The following is a 20,376-nucleotide window of genomic DNA, read 5'->3' on the forward strand; positions in this document are numbered from 1 at the left end:
CAGATCTTCATAAAGGCATAGCCCCATATTTAGATAAAACTGTCACCTGAACATGGTCTCATGGAGACTGTATAAAAAAAACCTCTTACATCTCAACAAATGTATTGTGAAAAATACATACATTTGATTTCAAAAGGAAAAAACATACCAATATTGAAGACATGGGGCCAATTCTATACCACCCATCAGGTGCATGAGTGGATTTAGGTGCCTAAGTGTGTTTATGTTACACTCTCCTTAAGTCTCCAAAAAACAGTTAATGCAAAAGGTGGGTTGGTCTTCCTCCTCATTGCTATTTTGTGACTCAGGCTTAAGAGTATGACTGTGGGTGTATCTACATGTTTATTAATTCGCCTTAGATACTGCGCATTTAATTTAGTACTTCCTTAATAAAGTACTAACTAAATATGCAGTACCCTAGAATTAATGTGCAGTAGCGCTGGCACATGGTTTAGCGATGCTTACTGCGCATTAGTCTAATAACCTTACGCAGTACACTATTAGTACGGTTTTTGCCGTAACACAATACTGTGCAGTGTTATTAGGCTAATGCCCAGTAAGAATCAAATATAGATGTGCCCACTGTGTTACAAATGATAGCTACATTAACAGATTTTTCAGGGTGGAACAAAATTGTACCGCAGCATCTAAGTCCACTAAGACATCTAATGGGTAGAAGAGAATCTGGTCCCTGAGCTATGTTTTACAAAAACTTGTTATATGTAATCTATACATAAGCAAAGGGATTTAAATTGTTTTGTCTGCATATTTTGATTACTTTGTTTTTACAGTTTCCCAACAAATATACGTGAGTGACTAGATTTCTTTGTATTTTACTACAGAAAAACAGTATTTGAAAAGTTTAACAATCACAACAAATGTTTATTTACATTTCTGTTATCCAAAAGAAAATCTTATGATCTCCTCCAACTGCGCATAATGGAAGAGTTCTGTGCCAGGTCAGACCAGATCCTACAGCTGCTGAGCCAATGAGAATGGGCTAAAAAAGAGAAAAGCATATCATACACATTTTTTATTCCAGACTGTATATGTGAGACTGTAAGTTCAACAGACGTACAAAAATCTGAAATTCTAATTAAACCACCCAAACCAAATACCATATTTATTCAAATATAAGATGAGGTTCCCCCCAATCAACATGGGGAAAAAATGGTCCTCATTTTACATTCACACACAAGAAAACCTTATTAAATACAATATCTATCGTTAAACTGCTGCCAAAAGCAGTATGTTCTCAGTGATGGAAACTGAGTCTAAAGTTGATTAAATGCAGCCAACACTGTGCATGTTTATAAAACACATGACCCACATAAGGCAGACATACTGACAGGAAAATATTTTTTTTGGTGGGGCCCTTAAAAAATGGGTGCATGTTCCCGCCAGAGGGAACTGGCACTGGCCCTGAAGATACTGAAATACTAGGCTGGCACTAGGAAGGCCAGAGCCAGCCCTGATACCCTGCCTACGGTACCAAAAATGCTTGCATTTGTTCTTAGCCACAAAGGCTGAGATGCTGATAGAGGAACCTATCACAAGGATAGGTTAGTGCAGCCCACCTGAATAAGACATATGGTAGTGCCCATTGCACTTGGTCTCTTTCAGAGCTGATTCTTTTTCAAGTCATGGCAAGCCACTACACATTGAATACCTTTCAACTTCCTCTTTATGCGCACAACTGAGCTGAGCCTTTCTTCCCATTTCCAAGAAGTCTTTTTTAACCAGCTTTAAATGTCTGATAAATACCATCAAATGGAGCCCCAAGCAGCTTACCCAGAATCCCTTTGTCACTCCCTCTCTCAGCTTGTCATGTATGATTACTGTGGCTCCACCCTCTATGAAACGGAGTTGGAACAGGCTGCTTTCTGCCTCATTTGCATCTAAATTTTTGGAGCATCCCAGCACCCGTGACAATAACACCTGGTTTCAGTTATGAGCAGGGGCTAATTAGCACATGGATCCTTTGTGGGGGGTATCTGGAGTACACATACATGCTGAGCAGTGCTGAGCTGTGGGGTCACTATGACTTGAAATGCTGCGGTTTTGGTGGGGCCCAGGCCAACAACCTACACGGTAAATCATGAACCTTTTGGCTTTGGACTGATGTTATGCACAGTTTGTACTATATACAAGTAGATATAGAATGCTGCTTATGTTTATGTTTACCTGTCCTAAAAGTTGCAGCGGTTTCAAAAGAGGGAAACTGCATCAATTCTGGATGAACTAAAGTCTAGGGGAACCTGTAGTAATTTCTCTATATGCAAGTTACTACAGGCAGTCCTTGACTTACGACCTTTGGAATTGCGATAAATGGCACTTATGACCTTTATAAATATACAACCCGTTTTGAGGTTCCAACATGGGTTTTGAATTCACGACGCTCGACACAGCTACCTCCAGCTGGTAAGTCCCTTGTGGTGGTGGGGAGGGAAGGGGTGTGGGGGACCAGATCAACACCCCCGCAGTGAGGGAGGGATTGGGGCTGGGGCAAAAGCTGCCCACCTGGGGGAGGGGAGGCACGGGGGTGGGGGGGCGCAGCTCCCACCAGTGTACGCTGCCAGTCTGGCAGTGGCTTGTCTGGTGGCTCTGGCCGCTGCTCTTGCCACTGCTCCCCAAGGGCATGCCCCCGGATGTGTTCGGGGCAGGCAGGGCTAGAGCTGCACCGGGCTGTGATCCAGGTGGGCAGCAAATGGTGCTGGGAGTGGGGGCTATGCCCTCCTGCTGCTTGCCCAGCTGGGGCGGGGTGGAGCCGCTGCGCTGCCTCTAGACAAGCGGTGTGCACCAGCAAGAGCCGCCCTGGCCTCCCCTTGCCTCCTGGATGAGCAATGGCTTTATCCCGCACCCCCACCCCCCACTCTGCCTTCCCTAAGCCTTCCTTTGTCCTGCGAGCCCCCACTCCTGCCTTGGCTAGATGAGCAGTGGCAGGGCATGGTGGGGCACGTCCCCTCAGATTGGGGCGGGACAGGCAGGGCCAAGGCTGCACCAGGCAGCACTCTGAGCGGGTGGCAGAGGCTATGGGGGTGGGGGGGCTATTGTGAATTTTAGGGTGACTGCAGCCCTGCCATAGCCCCTGCTCCCCTGCCCACCCTGATCTGGGGGCACATACCACCCCCAAGCCCTGCCGCTGCTTGTCAAGCTGGGATGGGGTGGAGGGGTGCGGGATGAAGCTACTGCTCATCTAGGGGGTGCAGGATGGGTCCCACTGGTTCAGGCCACTTGTCTGGAGGCAGCACAGCAGTTCTGCCCCATACTGGCTGGGTGAGTGACAGAAGGGCATAGCTTCTGCTCCCAGTGCCTTCCACCCCCCACCTGAAGCACAGCTAGGTGCAGCCCCAGCCCCATCTGCCCCGTGGAGATTTGGGGCACATGCCCTCCCAGACTGGTGGTGGGAGCAGTGGCCAGAGCAGCCGAAGAAGCCACTCCCGGACCGGTGGTGCGCAGCAGCGGGAGCTACCCCACCCCCTTCCTGTGTCCCCCTGTCCCAGTTTGGCAGTTTTTGCCCCAGCCCGTCCCAATCTCTCCCTCACTGCAGGGGCATTGATCTGTCCCTCCACACGCCTTCCCTCCCACCACAAGGGACTTACCAGTTGGAGGCAGCTGTGTTGAGCATTGTAAAGGACCCAATTCTCCTTTTTTAACATTGTTCCTATGGGAAAATTCGTTCCAAGTTATGACATTTTAACTTAAGATGCAGTTTTCAGGAACAAATTGCATCTTAAGTCTGAGGACTGCCTGTACAGGTATATTTATTTCTAGGTCAGCACTTTCCAGTTTGCTTCTCCCTTCTATGTGCTCAGGGACGCACAGGGTTTGACAGTAAGGAAGGGGGAAAGGGCTTCAGGGGAAGGAAGTTGGGGGGAGACAGAGGGCAAGGGGATAACCTAATCCCCCAGATTTATTTTCCCTGCTGTAGCAGTGGGAGGGGGACAAATTCAAAGCAAACCTCCAATAATTATATTCTATGCCTGAAAAATTCTAACAAAAAATTTCCATGTATAGAATCTACTAATGGTGGGGTTGTTTTATATTCAAGGTCATCTCATATTCAAGTAAGTACAGCAATTTAAATTAAAAATCTCATTAGTTGCTATTCTGTTCCATCAGCTATTACACATACATTGAAGCAAAGCATTAAAATGACAAAATGGAACCATTAGAAGGTATTTACAAATGTTCTCCCAGCACCAAAGATTATTTTAATAAAACCAGTTATTCAAGATTACAGTTAAGTACGGTGCTTGGAGACAGTATGTTTGTGTGTCCAAAATAATGAAAATTTGCCTAATATATTTTTTCCGTCTGTGCTATTAAAACAATTTATTTCCCTAGAGTGCATCAGAATTACAAAATACTGTAGGATTTCTGGCAGGTGTTAGTTTTTATTTGCATTCGGTAACTGGCAGCTTAAATATGGAATGATTCAATGTGCATGTTTTAAAGAAAATATGAATTCATATTTTCTAGGATTCTGAGCCAGCCAAACATTTACATATGAAAACACACAAAAAAATGAAGGGAACAACAGAGCAGATTCTCATTCCTCTTCCAAATACAAAAAAAGAAATACGCAACATACTCATCTGACTGATAATCTTTGTTTAGCATTTCAAAGACACATGACCTATACCTTCCCTATCAGTTGTTACCATTATGCAATATGATATTGTTTCTCAAGCCTCAACTTTAAATCAGTTCAGCAACATGGACAAAAATTCTGGCAGAATTTATAATCTAGACCTTGTTCTTGAGACTTTAAACCCATTCATGAGGACTCTAACAATGTTGCTTGGGGGAGAGAATTCTGTTCTTATTACTCTTTGGCTAACCCCCCACCTCAAAAAACATGACCCCCCTCCAAACAACCTTTTCCAAGTCCTTGTACATATTTTTTATCTGCATACATTTTAGGGGTACACCGGTGAAGATTTTCTTGGCCGATACTGATAACTGATTACTAACCAACCATATCAGCCAATGTGGATCTGATAACCGATATTTTGTAATAATGTAAGGCATTTTAAATTACTGACATAAATCTTTGTTTTTTTGGTGTGCTCCAGAAGCTTTCTGTGTCACATGTATCAGCACCCCGGTGCTTAAAAACAGCAGTGGGAGTGCTTGAACTGAAGCTCATAGAATCAGCTTTAGTTCAAGTGCTGCTGGCACCATTTTTAAGTCCAGGAACACTTTTAAACAGAGCAGAGCCCAGTGGGGTGGGCATGGATGTGGGGTGCCTGGTGTGGGCTTGGGGCTCTCCACCCTGCTGCCTTTGCCCTGGGAGCCCTATGTCTATGGCACGCCCCCTGCCCACCTGGCAGTGGGATACACAACTCACCGTCCCCACTCCTGCCGGGTACACACAGTTGGCGCAGGGCTCCTGAGGGAAAGGCAGCAGAGTGGAGAACCTCAAACCCACAGCAAGCAGCCTGCGTCCACCCCATTCAAAAATGTGGGGGGGGCCCATGCCCCTTCATGCCTCCTCTGTGGGGTGCATGCAGCAGTGGGGAGCCACTGCCCCCTCTCCCCACCCTGTATAAACTGCCCATGGCTCCATCCCGCTCCCTGCCATGGCCCCAGGTTGCATGCACCAGCCTCTGCCTCACTCGCTCCCTCACTATGGGGGCCTTGATCTTCCCCCACCCCCATGCGCCCTTCCTCCACAGACTTACCTGCAGGGAGTTGCTCTCCATGCTGCCCAGCTGTATTCCTGGCCATGTGCATGCATGCAGCCACACACATACATGTGAGCCACCTGCATTCTGCTCCCAGCAGCCCTGAGCAGGACCCTTTGCAGGCTAGAATGCTGCCTGTTGCAAGGGGAAACCTGTTTCCCCAAGGGAACCCAGGCATCTAGGGGCACTGGCCCGGTGGGGGAGAAGGAACCCAGGTGTCCAGGGCCCTGGCCAGAAGGTATAGTTATAGGTGAACATTATTGGCTACAACAGCCCAAAAAAAGCCGATAGCCAATAACATAATTTCCATTTTATTGGTGCCAAACTGAGAGGCAACCGATATATCAGCACACCTCTAATAAATTGATCAAGAATTTTAAATACGCTTACTTTAAACCTAAAGCAGAGACTTAGTTATATCATAACTAAACTAATTATACAGAAAATTGTGGTCAACTCCTCTTTGGTCTGGAAAAACAAGTAGTAATCACCTGTAGGCAATCCTAGTTACCTTTTCAAGGTAATTATTAGATATTTACGTATGTGATTTAAAGAGAATAGATGAATCCCACCCAGAATACAGCATTATATAATTTTACCTGAGGATGTCCTGAATGATGAACTAGAAGTTGACTAGACATCTTTCCTGGATAGCCAGTAGTCGCAAACAAATTTTCATTCACTCGGGACCACCTAAAATAAAAAAAAAGTGCTTTTAAATTCAAGTGTTAAACTACCAGTATTATATATGAACCTGATTTTTTGTAGTTAAGCATTGTTTGAACTTCCAGAAATAACACTGTAAAATTGAAATACATGAACAAAAATACATTATTTTTTTAGAAAAGACTCACTATTCATGACTACCTTTTACAATCTATGTATCTTAAAAAAAACACCTGCTAAATGCCAATCACACTCAAACTCCCACTCAGAGTGGAATCCTTTAGGACACAGCTCTTTAAAAATTGTTAACGGAAGGACATGAAAACTGGAAAGTTCTGTATTTTCAATATTTTCCATCTAAGCATACTTAGTAACGCAGAAGTGTGGTGTACTAGACAGTACTTGAACTAAGAGTCAAAAGACTTCTGTTCTATTCCTGGCACTGTCACTAGCCTACTGGATGTCTTGAGCTAGTCACTTCAAATCTTTTTGCCTCATAAGCTTTATATGTGACCTCCTTTGAGAGCTGCTGAGGATATGTTATATAATATATATATAATATTATATAAAACCTACCTACATTGTGGTTTTGCGGATTTTTCAGAAACCGTAGAAGACATGGTGTTGTGCACAATCACTGGGAAACCTGGCATTGGCCACGATTCCCCATGAAATCAACCAAAAAAAAGTGGTAGAAGTAGACAGTGAAGACACCTTCTACCAATCAGTGGCAAGGACTGCTGCGAAATGCCCATGAAATTGGCTCTGCGTGCTGTGAACAGGCCATGAAAAACCCATTGTTTCACTATGACTCAGGTAAGTCCCTATATGTAACTGTAGAATACTAATACTAGGAATATAAAACAAAAAAATACCTGAATAATTTGGCTCGATCTGCGTGGACAGGTCTTTTATCTTGTGGATACCTGTAAAATATACCATTTAGTATAAGAACCATTCTGCAAGCTGTAGCAAATGGTACTTATACTGAACTTCACATCAGAAGGGCAAAAAATAGAAATTATTTACAGGAGTGGCAAGTTCAAATGGAATGGGATGTGGGGAATCTACAAAAAAAAGATCAATTTTATTTTGGCAGGTAGGCAGTCTCACATTGGGGTCCTGACAGGCTGAGGAGTCCACCTGTGAGAGAGGAAGAGATAAAAAGGGGGGGAAGTTGCATAGAATCTCAAGAGAAATTTTAATTTTTTAAAATTTCCTTTGGACCTCGGCCTTACAGAACTTCTCCTCTGGATGTTAGTTGCATGTTGTTTTAGAATTTAAGAGATTCCCCTACCTTTCTGTTTAAGACATACTATATTTAATAACACGGAAGACTGATGGGAAAGAAAAACATGGGATGCCAAAAGCAGCAAGGAATATAGAAGGTATATTTGTGTCCCCATTCAAGGAAGGGTGGGAAAAAAAAATTAGATGCCTCCAATGAAACAGCTTGTGATTAAATTGGGTCTCCAGCACAGAAAGTTTGAGGTCTAACCCCACTTAAGAAGGTGAAATTTTCAGAAGGCTATATAGCACAATGGATTGAGGGAATCTGGGACACTCCTGAAATGGGAACAGGATAATCCCATCCTGGGGTAAAGGCAGCATTTAAAGAGTGACCCCAAAATCTCCAGTTGTTACTAGGGCTGTGCGAAATTTTGCCAGCTGTTTCATTTTGACTTATTTTGACCTTGAAACAGCAACACTGAAACAAAATGAAGGGCTTTGAAACAACCTTGAAATGAAATGAGGCCAGTCGAAACGTTCTGAAAGTTTCAGAATGTTTCAAGTTTCAAAGCAGCAGCCAGGTGGTGGGAGGCAGGGGAGAGCCAGGGTTGCGTTCCCAGCAGCTCTAAAGCCCCCTATGGCTCAGCCAGGTGGGGAGTACAGTCCGGGCTCTCCCCACCTCCTGCCACCAGGCTGCACTCCGTGGGGCCAGAGGAGCTGATGGGAGCACAGCGCCAGCTCTGCCCACCTCCTGACACTGGGCTGTGCTCCCATCGGCTCCACCAGCCCCATGGAAACCAGCCTGGTAGCAGGAGGCAGGCAGAGCTGGTGCTGCACTGCTTCCTGCCATTGGGCTGAGTTCCACAGGGCTGGAGCCACCGGGGTGAAGGGAGATGGCGTGCACTGCTGGTGCTGTGCACCAGCCCCCTCCACTGGGCTCAGCTCCTAGCGGCTTACTGCCTGGTGGAAGGAAATGATGCACAGCACTGGGGCTGCGCGCTCTACCTCCCTCCACCAGGATCAGCTCCCAGCAGCAGTGGCAGCCTCCTGCCTGCACCCCTGGGAAGGTTCTGCTGGACTCCTCCCAGGGTGTGGGTGAAACGCAAAACAGCAAAGCTGTTTTGACGAAATGCAACGGAACAGTGCTTTCAAAACAAAACTGAATTGGAAACAAAACACTGTTCCGTCGAAACATCAAAACACAAGTTGAAGTGAAATGGTGCTGTTTCGCACAGCCCTAGTTGTTACCTATGTCAGGAGACACACCTTGGCAGTGAAAAAAATGGACTGACTTGCTGTTGCTTTCACTAGGGAAAGATATATAAAGAATATTGCAGATACCTGCATTATTTATGAATGCTCGGTTAACTTCATTTAAATCACAAGTGAGTGGGATGACTACATGCAATGCTAATTGGTTAACAAAAACATAGTAAAAATAGCACTTCTAATAATGTAAATAGAAAGAATATGGTGAGGATGTCTTGCTCAGTAATTTGATGATACCTGGACCTGATATCCCAGATTAGCCAATCATTCCCAGCTACTGCTCCAATTCTAAAGGTGTTTTTTAAACACCAGTCTGCTGACATCAGCGGCATTTGTCCGGACTCAAGAGATAGAATGGCTTGCTGTGTAGTGAGATCGTAGAATCGTATCGTTCCATTCTTCTCTGCTACCATCAACTGTAAGAGAAGTAATAGATGCATTTTAATACAACTTTGTAAACTGCATTCTTTGCCAAAGCCAAATTTTAAATCTTAAGTTACTACATAGCAAATCTTATCCTCCTGCAGCCAAGCATTAATAGACATGACAAAGGCTTATTAGAGTTGAAAGGTATTCTTGATGTAATAGACATGACAAAGGCTTATTAGAGTTGAAAGGTATTCTTGATGTAAAAGACATGACAAAGGCTTATTAGAGTTGAAAGGTATTCTTGATGTAGAACATGAAACAAAACAAAAATGAAACCAAACTTTTAGTATTTAAATTAGTGGGAATAATTTTCGTATTATCAATTCCCATGTTACGTATGTTGAACTGTAGGCCTTCTCATATATTTTTAGAAGTGGTTTGGCCATGCAGAAATAGAAATCTAATAATTTTTATAATGACCAGGGAATACCAATGTTGACTGCATGTGGGACCAGAGGCTAAGCTTATTTTAACAGAACTCGGAAACTCTTGTTTTGGACTCTGATCTAGCAAAAAAATGGATGAATTACCTGTGCCAACTAATGTAATAGTCTATTGGCTTATTTATTTTCAAAATATAACAATTATTTTATCTAAACAAGTTCTACTCAATGTTACTTGCTCAAGAATCTGTTTGCTCAATTGTGTGGAATGAGTTTTTGGATTAAGCCAGGCCTGGCCAACCTGTAGCACACATGCCACAAGTAGCATGGACAGCTTGTGTGTGTGGCACTTTGGGGAGAGGGCAGGCAGCACAACAGAGGGCAGAAAGGTAAGCATCAGATTAGAAGACAAGCATGGGGCATGGAGCAGAAAGGAGAGCAGCAGATTGGGCAGGGGAAGTGGATCACAGTAGCACTCAAGGAGGTTGTGGGGGCTAATATGTGGTACCCCTGCAGAAGAGACTGGCCCCCGCTAGATTAAACTATCCCAAGATGCTTTGAGGGGAACATTAAGATGTATATAATAATTAAGTAGACACTTAAAAAAAAATTAATGTCCAAGTATGTTTGAGAAATGAAAAATGCTAATTACCCCACTTTGACATAATAAAGTATGATTTTACAAACAAGAAGCGTCACAAGGGAGATAATCCCATTGGATTAGAACAACATTTTGAGAAAATACTGTTAAGGAGGTTTTTGACAGAGGGACTTAAAAGTTCCAATATATCTGTTTGGAGGAAGGTGTGTCCTCTTTTAGACAAACCCTCCAACAGAAATACTGCTTTCTAATAAGGGTCAGAGGTAAGGGCAAGTAAAGCCTTGTAGATCCACTTCATATTTTGGTACTTTGTAACTATGTTTAGAGTGAATCTAGTCTGTAATACTTATCTACAGGAATGTATTTTTTAATCTTACTTTATTTCTTTTATATATTTTTATACACTGTATAAAGAGAGAACAGAGTGCAAGTATTCACAATCGTTTTATGGTAACTTGAACGGATGTTTGAAACTGATACTTCAGGCAGCAACTGATGGGTGCATCAGAGAGAAAATGCGAACACTGATCTCTAAGGCAGCAAAGCCAGAGTCAATAATGAAGTTGAATACAGTGTACAAAGTCTCCAACCCTAAAAAGTGTCAGGATGTGAGTATGACTACTAATTAACATTTACAAACTGCTGTACAAGCATCAGCTATTTAATCCTCAAAACTCCCTTGTGTGCTGAGATGAATACACTGGGATTTCAAATCTATTTAGATTTTTTACTGCACCTTCTATATACTCTAAGCAAATTTCACCCATGAATCTCCCCTCCTCCTCAAAATAAATGAATGTCTTATAGAAATGCCCATGATAAACCAAACATTGACATCCACTATCAGCTTTGTTTAAAATAGGGATGAAAACATGAAGAATTAAAGCACTGAGGGTTGTGCACTCTTAAACTGTGTTACTGTGTGACCTCATGGATTGAAACCCTCCTCATGCCCCTTCTTGCTTTCTTCTGACAGTCTGCTGCCTCATCGGCTGTGACTCATCTAAGACTTAGAAGGGCTGACGGTGAGGAAGTGACCACATCTCTCTGTTTTGTTCTAGAGTAGCCATCATACCTGTGGGCACTGTAACACTGACAGACAATAACACTAGCCTAAGTTCAGAAGGGATTCACTGGGACAGAAATGAAACTGTCTGGAAAAATTCTGACGGTGAATGACACATTGGGAAGAAATTTGAAAGGTTTATTTAAGGGCTTTTTATTGTACTATATTTGCTCATTATTCATTAGAACCTGAAATTCACTCTCAGCTGAAACTACTCCTATCAGACCTTCCATGCATGCTATAAACCAACCTCCACCTCTCCTATGGCTCAGAGTAGACTACATCAGGATGGAAAGGAATGTAGCAGTATGCCCATAAGTTACTGGGGCCTTTTTAAAGGAAGAATTTTTAAAATTAACCTTATTACTTAGGGAGGTGAAAACCATGGTTTTAAATATGCCAGTTTTTGCCTCCCACTGCTGACTGATTGGTGGAGAGGCCCCAGCGGCCTTGCCACTTGCTGCTGACCAGACGGAAGCAAAAACTGTGGTGTATTTAAAATTGTGTTTTTTTGCCTCCTGGCCATTAGGATCAAGCAACGGGGCCAACGAGGATCCTTTGCCAATCAGTGGCAGGGGACACACAGGGAAAACTGCAAGATTAAAGGACCCACCATGCAGCACGCTTCCGGCATGAAGTCCAGTGGTTCTTAACTATAAGTTCATAAACTGAATGTCAGCTCAATGATCCATAAGACAATATGTCACGCAGACAGTAAGGCAGGGTGGCACCGTAGGCCCCTGGGACATGTTAAAATAATAGCACAATTGGGAGCCAGGGACTCTTATCCTCCACCCCAAACCTCATGCATTCTGCCATTCTAGATGTGCATGGCAGGACGTGCGATATTTGCAATAGGCCATAACATTTCTCAGATCCCAACTGCATGACTGGGGCTGTCCCTAGCATAACCTCGCATATGAGGCGGGGAGCAACTATCCCAGACTCCAGGGCTACCACATGTTTGATACCAATGTTGAGCTGAGTTTTCAGCTTGGGTTTGGGCTGGGGACAGCTCTGGATGCTATACTGGGATTCGAAGTTGCCCCTGATTGTTGTGATCAGGTGATTGTTGGCACCACCACTTCAATTATATATGTGGAACATCTTTGTGGCTGGTTTTCAATTTTATGGAACTATGAATTGGCTGAATGCATGGCATACAGAAATTTTTGGCATTAATTGCATTATAAATACAATGTCTGCCAGGGCCCTTAGAGACTAACTGGTTCAGTGAGATACGAGCTTTTGTAGGGAATGAACTACTTTGTCAGATGCTATGGATAGACTTGCAGAAAGAATGGGTTTTAAATAGAAGGAAAAAGGGAATGGGGAGTGAGGGGAGAGGGGGGAAGTGGGTTGATTTCATTAGATCAGGAACAGAGTGGCCAGTTGACTCTTTTGATCCCTAACGCCTCTGCAGTGAGGGTAAGTACAGACCTAGCAAGGAAGAAGGCTCTGCAGCAAAAGTGCTGTAAAGGAGATGGGTGGCATGGTACATCTCCATGCTGCATATCCCCCTTGCCAGACTGGACCTCTTCATGGACTGGATCTACCCTACAAGGCATAGGTTGCCAACCCCTGGATTAAATCAACTGAGTTGAATAAGACTGTTGAAATGGAGAGGGACAATAGAATTAAGCAGTAGGATGTGTGACATCCAAACAGATAAAAAGGTAAATCAGGAAGTTGTATAAGGAGATGGGTGGAAATAACTCATATTAACCAACTTCAAAGTTATTTGCTCTTTTAGTAACAGGTTGCCAAGGAACTAGGAGAAGACAACAAACCGAGCCATTTACTGTTTGGAACAGGGGGGTGGAGGGGAAACCTGTATCTCAATTCAAAGTGATTAAGATGCATTTAACCTGTTAAAATTTAGATATCAACAGAATTTAGAATCTCAGTAAGCAGAGGCAGACCTGGAAAACAAAGGGACATACTGAGAGAACAAATACAAAATGACATGGTGGTGGAATATAGAGAATGTTCCTTGTTTTTGGAAAAATTATACCCAGCACTAAATCTTGGTTATCATATTTAGCCTTTGCAAAGCTAGTAAATTTACAGAATCTATTGCTAATGAAAAGTAAAAATAAATTTCTTTTTTGGTGCCTTAAACGCCAATCTTATTAAGACTTCAATATTTTATAGTTTTTGAACAGTACGACTCTTCATATAGGTTTAAGAAAGTAAACTGCAAAGCACAACCTTAAAAGCTTCCTCAGGATGCCAGCACACACTCACTCCAGGGGAACGAAGAACAAAATAAGCCTTTTGATTTCCTTCCAGATCCCAAACCCTATTAAAAAAAGTACAATATTAAAGTATTGATTGGTGCTTCACTGTAAAAATATTAATTTCTACCTCTGACCTAATGACACCACAGAGAAGAAGGTAAATTTGATCTGGTACCTATACCCTACCTTTTGAGCAGAAAACATGTTAACAGAAGTTTTAACATTGCGATACATTAAACACCTGCAAACACTTAAATCAACAGAACATAAGGTGCTAAGTACTTCTTAGCACTTAGATCAGGCACGTGTGCAGAAGTAGATTTTTAGGACTTAAAAAGATGTATATTAATTTTTATTCACATTTAAGCATTTTTCTGTTACAATTAAAATTTTGTTTCCCTCCCCAGTTCTCTCTCCTAATACTTCAACATGCTAAGACTGATCAAGCATATGTAAAGGCCAATGGTACTAAATCATGGACCATGTAAACAGAGATGTCAGTATACATAGTGTATAGCAGCTGTCTCTGTAGCTTCAGTTAAATGAAAAATTTCCATAGCATGAACTTAACACCATAACAATTATTATACTATTAATGATACTACTGTTAGAAGTGATAACTATATATATATTCACATACTGTTTTGAAAGACAATACCCAGCTTGAATTCCACCAAAATATAGTCAACAAGCCATACCATAAATTACTTTATAATACTACATGACATTCACTCTCACTTTATTCATAACTCTGCCAGCTTTGCAGACTGTGTACTACACCACAAATAATAATGAGAAAAATAATGGATAGGAAGAACGTTATATTGATTTGATCAATATAACGAACCCGTGCTACCAGAAAGTGTATGACCAAGTCATCCACTTAACTATTTGGCTTGCTAACATTTCTAAGTGAATTGCCTTTGGAGTGAAGGGGTTGACTATTGGGGTGGAATATAAAGAAACTAAAAATGAAACAGGGATGCTAGAAAAGGAATGAACAGAAGAATCTAGTAAGAACATAAGAAATGCTATATTAGGTCAGACCAATGGTCTATCTAGCCCAGTATCCTGTTTCTGATAGGGGCAGGGATGGATATTTTAGAGGGAGAGCACTGAACTGGATATATCTAGAGTTACCTGTCACCTAATCATTACCCTCTCTGGCATTCATCATTATTGGTTTAGACATGTGAGAGGAAACATCTCCAACTGCGCAAGCTACATAACTCACTTGGGACAAAACTAAGATTGTAACGAATAAGCCATGAACCTGGTCTTACTCCTTTTGTTGCATTTGGAAAACACCTACCATTTCTTGGGCATGTCTACATTAGACACTTTATTGCTCAGCGCACTATTTTGCTGCACAGTAGTGTCACCATCTACATGTACACAGCAATTAGAGCACAGTAGACTAATTTATGGCCTGCTTCAAATACAAGTGGTATCCAGCAGCACAGTAAATTACTGTGCTTGAAGGCATGTGTAGATGGTGACATCAGGATTAGTTTATTCTGATTCAAACTGAGCCAGAGTAGATTCAGTCACACTAACTGCTCGTGTAGATATGCTCCTTGTGTAGGTAAGCAAACACTAGTGGTATAACTAAAAGTGGGTAGCTGGGTCATGTCATGAGCCCTGAGAACTGAGTTATAGAGGGCACTGGAAACAGATGTCAGAGGGGTGAGTGGTTAGGAGTTAAAATGGCACTCAGGGAGGGGGTAGGAGTTTGGGCCTGCTTAAGGGCAGGAGCTGCTAAATTCAGCAAGGTCCTGTGATGTCAGGATTAAGCAGCACCGGGCGACAGCAGGAGCTGCAGGGGATAGTAACTTCCTGGCTGTTGGTGGCACCATGCTAATACTTCCCCATGGAGTCAGCATCACCCATGATCCAACTGGGTTTTGTGCCCAGGATGCAAATCTTAGCAGCAGTTTGTGTCCAAAATGATATATAACTGGAAGCAGCACTGGGAGAAGAGCATATGAACAGTGAAATAAGTAACTAGAAATGGGAAGTGTAAAGCAAGGACTAATATGGGTTTTATACTTCTCTGCATACTAGGATTTACCAGTTTTTTTTTAAACCCCCTTTTTCAACACAGCAGGGTGAGAATATCTGCACTACAGTTTACAGCTGAGATTATGTTGCTGATAGCACCAATGCAGCTGCAGTATTTGTGAAAAACAGGTCATATTTAGTTTAAATGCCCATAGTGCGAATCCTTCAAAGGCCCAGTAAGAGGAAGGAAATGTGCAAAGCTCACTCTTCACCAAAAGAACACTTAGTATAGATTAAAAAAGACAAGGAACAGAAAAATTACAAAACTGCCATAAAGCCAACCACCTGGAGGTTCAAAAACCGCGATTTTTAAGAGGAAACAACCTGAGCTACAGCATATTTATTTCTGTCAGCTGTCTGGTCTAGCATTCTTACTGCCCAGGGTTAGTAATTTATTCCAAGTTTCTTTGGCTCTTTCCCAGAGTAGATGAGGTTATATATTACCTATAGTAAACATTGTGTTTGATCCAAAGGGAAAAACGACAATGTTTAACAAAAGGGTAATTGAACTACTTTACAATAGACCTGCTTAGGGCATTATCTTAGGGTGGTGGTGCCCAACCTTTCCCTGCCTCAGGCCAGATGGACAGTGCTCAGTGTCTGCAGGCCAAATTGGGTTAGTGGGCCTAATCTAGTATGCAACAGAGCAAGACAGGGCCCAATCCAGGTGTATGTGTGTGTAAGAGAAGAGGCATGGCCCAGCCCTGTGGGGGAAGGGAAGGGGTGTGGCCCAGCCCAAACCTGGCCATGTTGGGGTGAAGGGTGGAGAGGATGGAGTAACCCAGCCCCTATCCAGCTGTGCAGGATCAAGGGGAAGGTGGCACAGCCCAGCTCTGATCTGGCTCTCTGGGGCTTGGGAATTTTGCAGCAGGAGAGGGGTGGCAGTATTAACTGCCACTCCTCCCCCACCACCAAATTTCCTAACCCGTGAGGAGCCTTGAGGATCAGATTCATGGCTTCATAGGCCGCATTTGGCCTGTAGGCCAGAAGTTTAACTCCCCTGTCCTAGGACCATTACAAAGTTATTTCCCTGAACTCTCTATTTGACATGAAAAACTAAAATCTTATAAAAGGAATAGGCTTTCCCAGTTAAAGATAATGAGATAGAGGAACAATGAGTTAATTCTTAGTCAGCATGAAAGATGAAATTTGCTCAGTCATTAACTGAGCAACTGGATTTTTCTTGGATATGTCTCAATTAAATACTAGAATCCAATTGCAAGTGTATAATCTGTAAGAGAGGAGATTAACAATCTTACCAGCAGCCACATCTATTCAGTCTTCAAAGAGGTAGCAAAGTTTTTACACACTCCCAGACCTTTTAAATTCATATTTTGCTAGGGTGCTTAAAACTTTATGTTAGAGAGATTTCAACATACTTTTAAGTAATACATCAATAGTTTAGACAAAAAATATGTGAAATAAAGTAAATATATTTAATGAACAATGCTGTCTTCCCATGCTAAACCACAATAGATCAAATATCTGCTTTCCCTTTAGAAATCATAGGGTCTCCAATCCTGAGGGATGTGTATCCTTATTCTAACAATTCACAAGTGTTTAAAAAACTGAATAAGTAATTTAGAAACATACAATACTTTCTTGCACTGCCAAAATCTTTCCCTTGTACATCTTTCCAAGTCAAATCAAAACTTTTCATGTATATTCACTGTGTGGAGAGAGAATTATGGCATAACTGAAGATGGTGAATCATTTTGGCCAAAGTACTATGCCATCGTGTTTCCTTCTCAGCAGTAAATGAGATGATAAGGTGTGGAAATAGAAATGCATGCTTTCTCCTTTCCTTTGTTGTTTATTCATAAAGTGCCATTCTTTTATCTGTTTCATTTTATGTCAAAATTGCAGGATTAGGTATTTTATCTATGAGTCCCATAAGAGAAACACATGACTGAAAACCCCTCCAGATTGTCTTAACCATCCATTTCTTTGCAAACCAAGGGAAAACAACTTGAAATATCCATTGTTGTGTAAATTTCAAATAATGAAGTTTATTTTAGTATGACCATTCAACTAAGACAGTTCTAATACCATATAATACTGCATGCTTTTATTGGAACCTTTATAACTCATTTCTTGAAATGACAGCACATTGAAATACATGTTCCTGTTTTACAAACAAATCTCAGATAAAATCATCAAAACAAAAAATAGCAATTCAACTGAATTTATGTCAGTGTTAAGATATTCATAGCTACATTCACATAATCATATCCCACGTGCTCTGGATAGGTTAGGCAAACGACACACTGCTTATATGCATCAATTTTATTGTGCAACCAACTTCTATTAAACTTGGCAAAGAAAATATTAGAGCATCTGAAAAAACGTTCTTGAAGTGTGAAAATCACCCTTACTTCATACTTCACAAAGAACAAAAATAAACTGTCAAACTTTCCAAGACAAAAAACATCACCTTTGGGCCAAGTATAATAAAAATGTCATAACATTTCCCCCAAAAGTTACAGACAAGTGGAAAAGGAGATGATTTTCCTTAAAACCACCAGTAATGGTTTAAATGGATGCTACACTACATTGCTTTAGTTGCAGAAATGAAATACTTGCTTCATAAGCAAAACTAGTATTGACAATACATTTTGCATACAAAACTCCTAATCTGTACTGAGCCATCATGCTCAGATATTCTTTACACAACTGTAGTAAATAAGGAGAAATAGGTAAATAAAAAACAGACAATAAAAATCACAAGCTTATCCATACCTCCAGAAAAGCTGATCAAGCACATTAGTTATAGAATAGAAGTCTGGCAGAGCATTAGTTATCTACTGTGATTCAAGGAGAATTTCCAGGTGGTCTGCAGAAAGGGGTGATCACACTGTGCTGCCTCCTCTTAATTTCTAGCTGTTAAAATGACATCTAAAATAAAGAATATATTTTCTAATATTACTTCTCCACATATACAGTTGTTGTAGTTGCCAGAGGAATATGGAATGAATGGGAAAAATATTCAGCAATATTAAAAATAGTAGTGAGTGGGGTTGGAATGGTAAAAGATCCCTAAAGCACTATTCAAGTGTGATTCACCCTACAGAAAAAATGAGAACTTTTAGCATAGATAAGTGAAGAACAAAAGCTCAAAATAAGCTTTATGCTGTTGTGCTGATACTCTATACCAGGCATCAACAGACAACCTTTTGAAGCAGCAGACTGTTTAAATGGAGCTAGCTCTGAAGGTGGCCACCACTTCAGACCTGGCCACCAGCACTGCTTCCCTCTGCTGTGTCCACTTCCTGCAGAAATGTTGCAGATGTACTGGCTTTATGAGCTGGATTTGATCACTTGCTGGACTGAATCTGACCTGTGGACCACAGGTTGCTGCCACCCTGGCTCTATACCAGGTGTGGGCAAAATACAGCTTGCCAGTTAGATGGCTCTGGCCTGCAGCTGCCCCCACTGTGCTCTACATGGGGCTAAACTCTACTTGCTCCTGCCAGGGCAGCCCACACTGCACTCCTGACATCCCCAGCCTTTGACAAAGTGCAGGTTCTGACAGGCCTGTTCCCAGTGTAGCTGCAGCCAGCCGGATGCTGCTCTGTTCCCCTCAGCTCCAGTAGGTGCAGCTGGGCTGACATTCCCCCACCACCTCTGCCTGCCTGCCCAGAGTAGCACAGTAGGGGCAGAAGCAGGAGTGGTCACTGGAGGTGAGGAGAGCACAGCAGCACCTGACCAGGTGCTGCTACAAAATGAAGAGCCCCATCAAAAGCTGTGTGCTGGCCAGGGACGGCAGGCCTGCTCTGCTTCCTTGCCTCCAGCTGCGGCTCCTACTCTGGGTGGGCCAGGGGGTGGGGGAGGGAGGGGGATGGAGGTGGGGCAGGGAGCTTCAGCCAGGTGGCTCCTGTCCAGTGTATGGAGCTCCAGCTCCCAATTGCCTCCCACCTGCTGCGCCCACCTTTAGGTGGCTGCTCATTGCTCCAGGGAGGTGGAGTGTGTAGAAGGCAGCTGGGAGCTAGAGCCAGAGCTCCATGCACTGGGCAGAAGCTGCCTGGCAGAAACTTTTTTTCTGCAGGGGCCAGAGGAGGAGAAAGAGGAGCAGCAGCCGCAGCTGGAGACAAGAGAAGCAGAACAGCCCCGCTGAATGAGTGTGCAGCTTCCAGCAAGGCTGTTCCAAGCATGGCTGCAGGTGGCTGAGTGTTGCCATGCTCCTCTTGCCTCCTGGTCACAATGTGAGCTTGGCCAGCTGCAGCCACGCTGGGAACAGTCCTGCCAGAAGCTGGGAGTCATGGGTAGGAGCATGGCACTGACTGCCCTAAACAAGCTATGCTGCACGTTCCTTCCTCCTCCTCCCCACATGCACACATACCCCCCTCCACACCCTGCCCCAGCTACCCTCCCCCATAGGGCAGGGCATGCAGGGAGCAGACCATGCCTGTCCTGCTCCCAAACACTGCTCCCCACCCACCCAAAGCCCCATAAGGAGTTCTGGTGAGTTGTTGTGGGAGACAGAAAAACTGTTAAGAGACCTAGCTGGAGAATTTAAATTGGGCATTACGCCAGAAGGGGCGAGGACATATGACTTAGTTGGAAGGCCAAATTAAGATCCATACCACAGAAGCCTGGAGGATGAGAGATATGGTAAAATTGCAATATCCAGCCTTATTATAAAACATGCTCCAGAATGGTGAACCACCTGTGGGGAGATTTCTTGAAGATGAGGAATTTGGCTAGACCGTACATAAGTATTAGGGGTGTGTGAAACGGGCTG

General features: G+C 42.9%; 1 protein-coding gene across 1 annotated transcript in view; it reads right to left on the minus strand.

Annotated features, from left to right (window-relative positions):
• Window positions 1-857: 857 nt before the first annotated feature.
• Window positions 858-20,376, minus strand: part of NUP37 (nucleoporin 37) — a 39,361-nt gene continuing 19,842 nt past the window's right edge. The window contains exons 5-9 of the mRNA XM_019544745.1: window positions 13,546-13,636; window positions 9,093-9,271; window positions 7,232-7,282; window positions 6,290-6,383; window positions 858-1,000 (exon numbers count right to left, since the gene is read on the minus strand). Coding sequence (XP_019400290.1) covers window positions 887-1,000; window positions 6,290-6,383; window positions 7,232-7,282; window positions 9,093-9,271; window positions 13,546-13,636 — 529 coding nt within the window. The 3' untranslated portion in view covers window positions 858-886. The remainder of the gene's footprint in view (window positions 1,001-6,289; window positions 6,384-7,231; window positions 7,283-9,092; window positions 9,272-13,545; window positions 13,637-20,376) is intronic.

This window comes from Crocodylus porosus, unplaced genomic scaffold (assembly GCF_001723895.1).
Source record: "Crocodylus porosus isolate Cpor-Errol unplaced genomic scaffold, CroPor_comp1, whole genome shotgun sequence".
Lineage (NCBI taxonomy): Eukaryota > Metazoa > Chordata > Crocodylia > Crocodylidae > Crocodylus > Crocodylus porosus.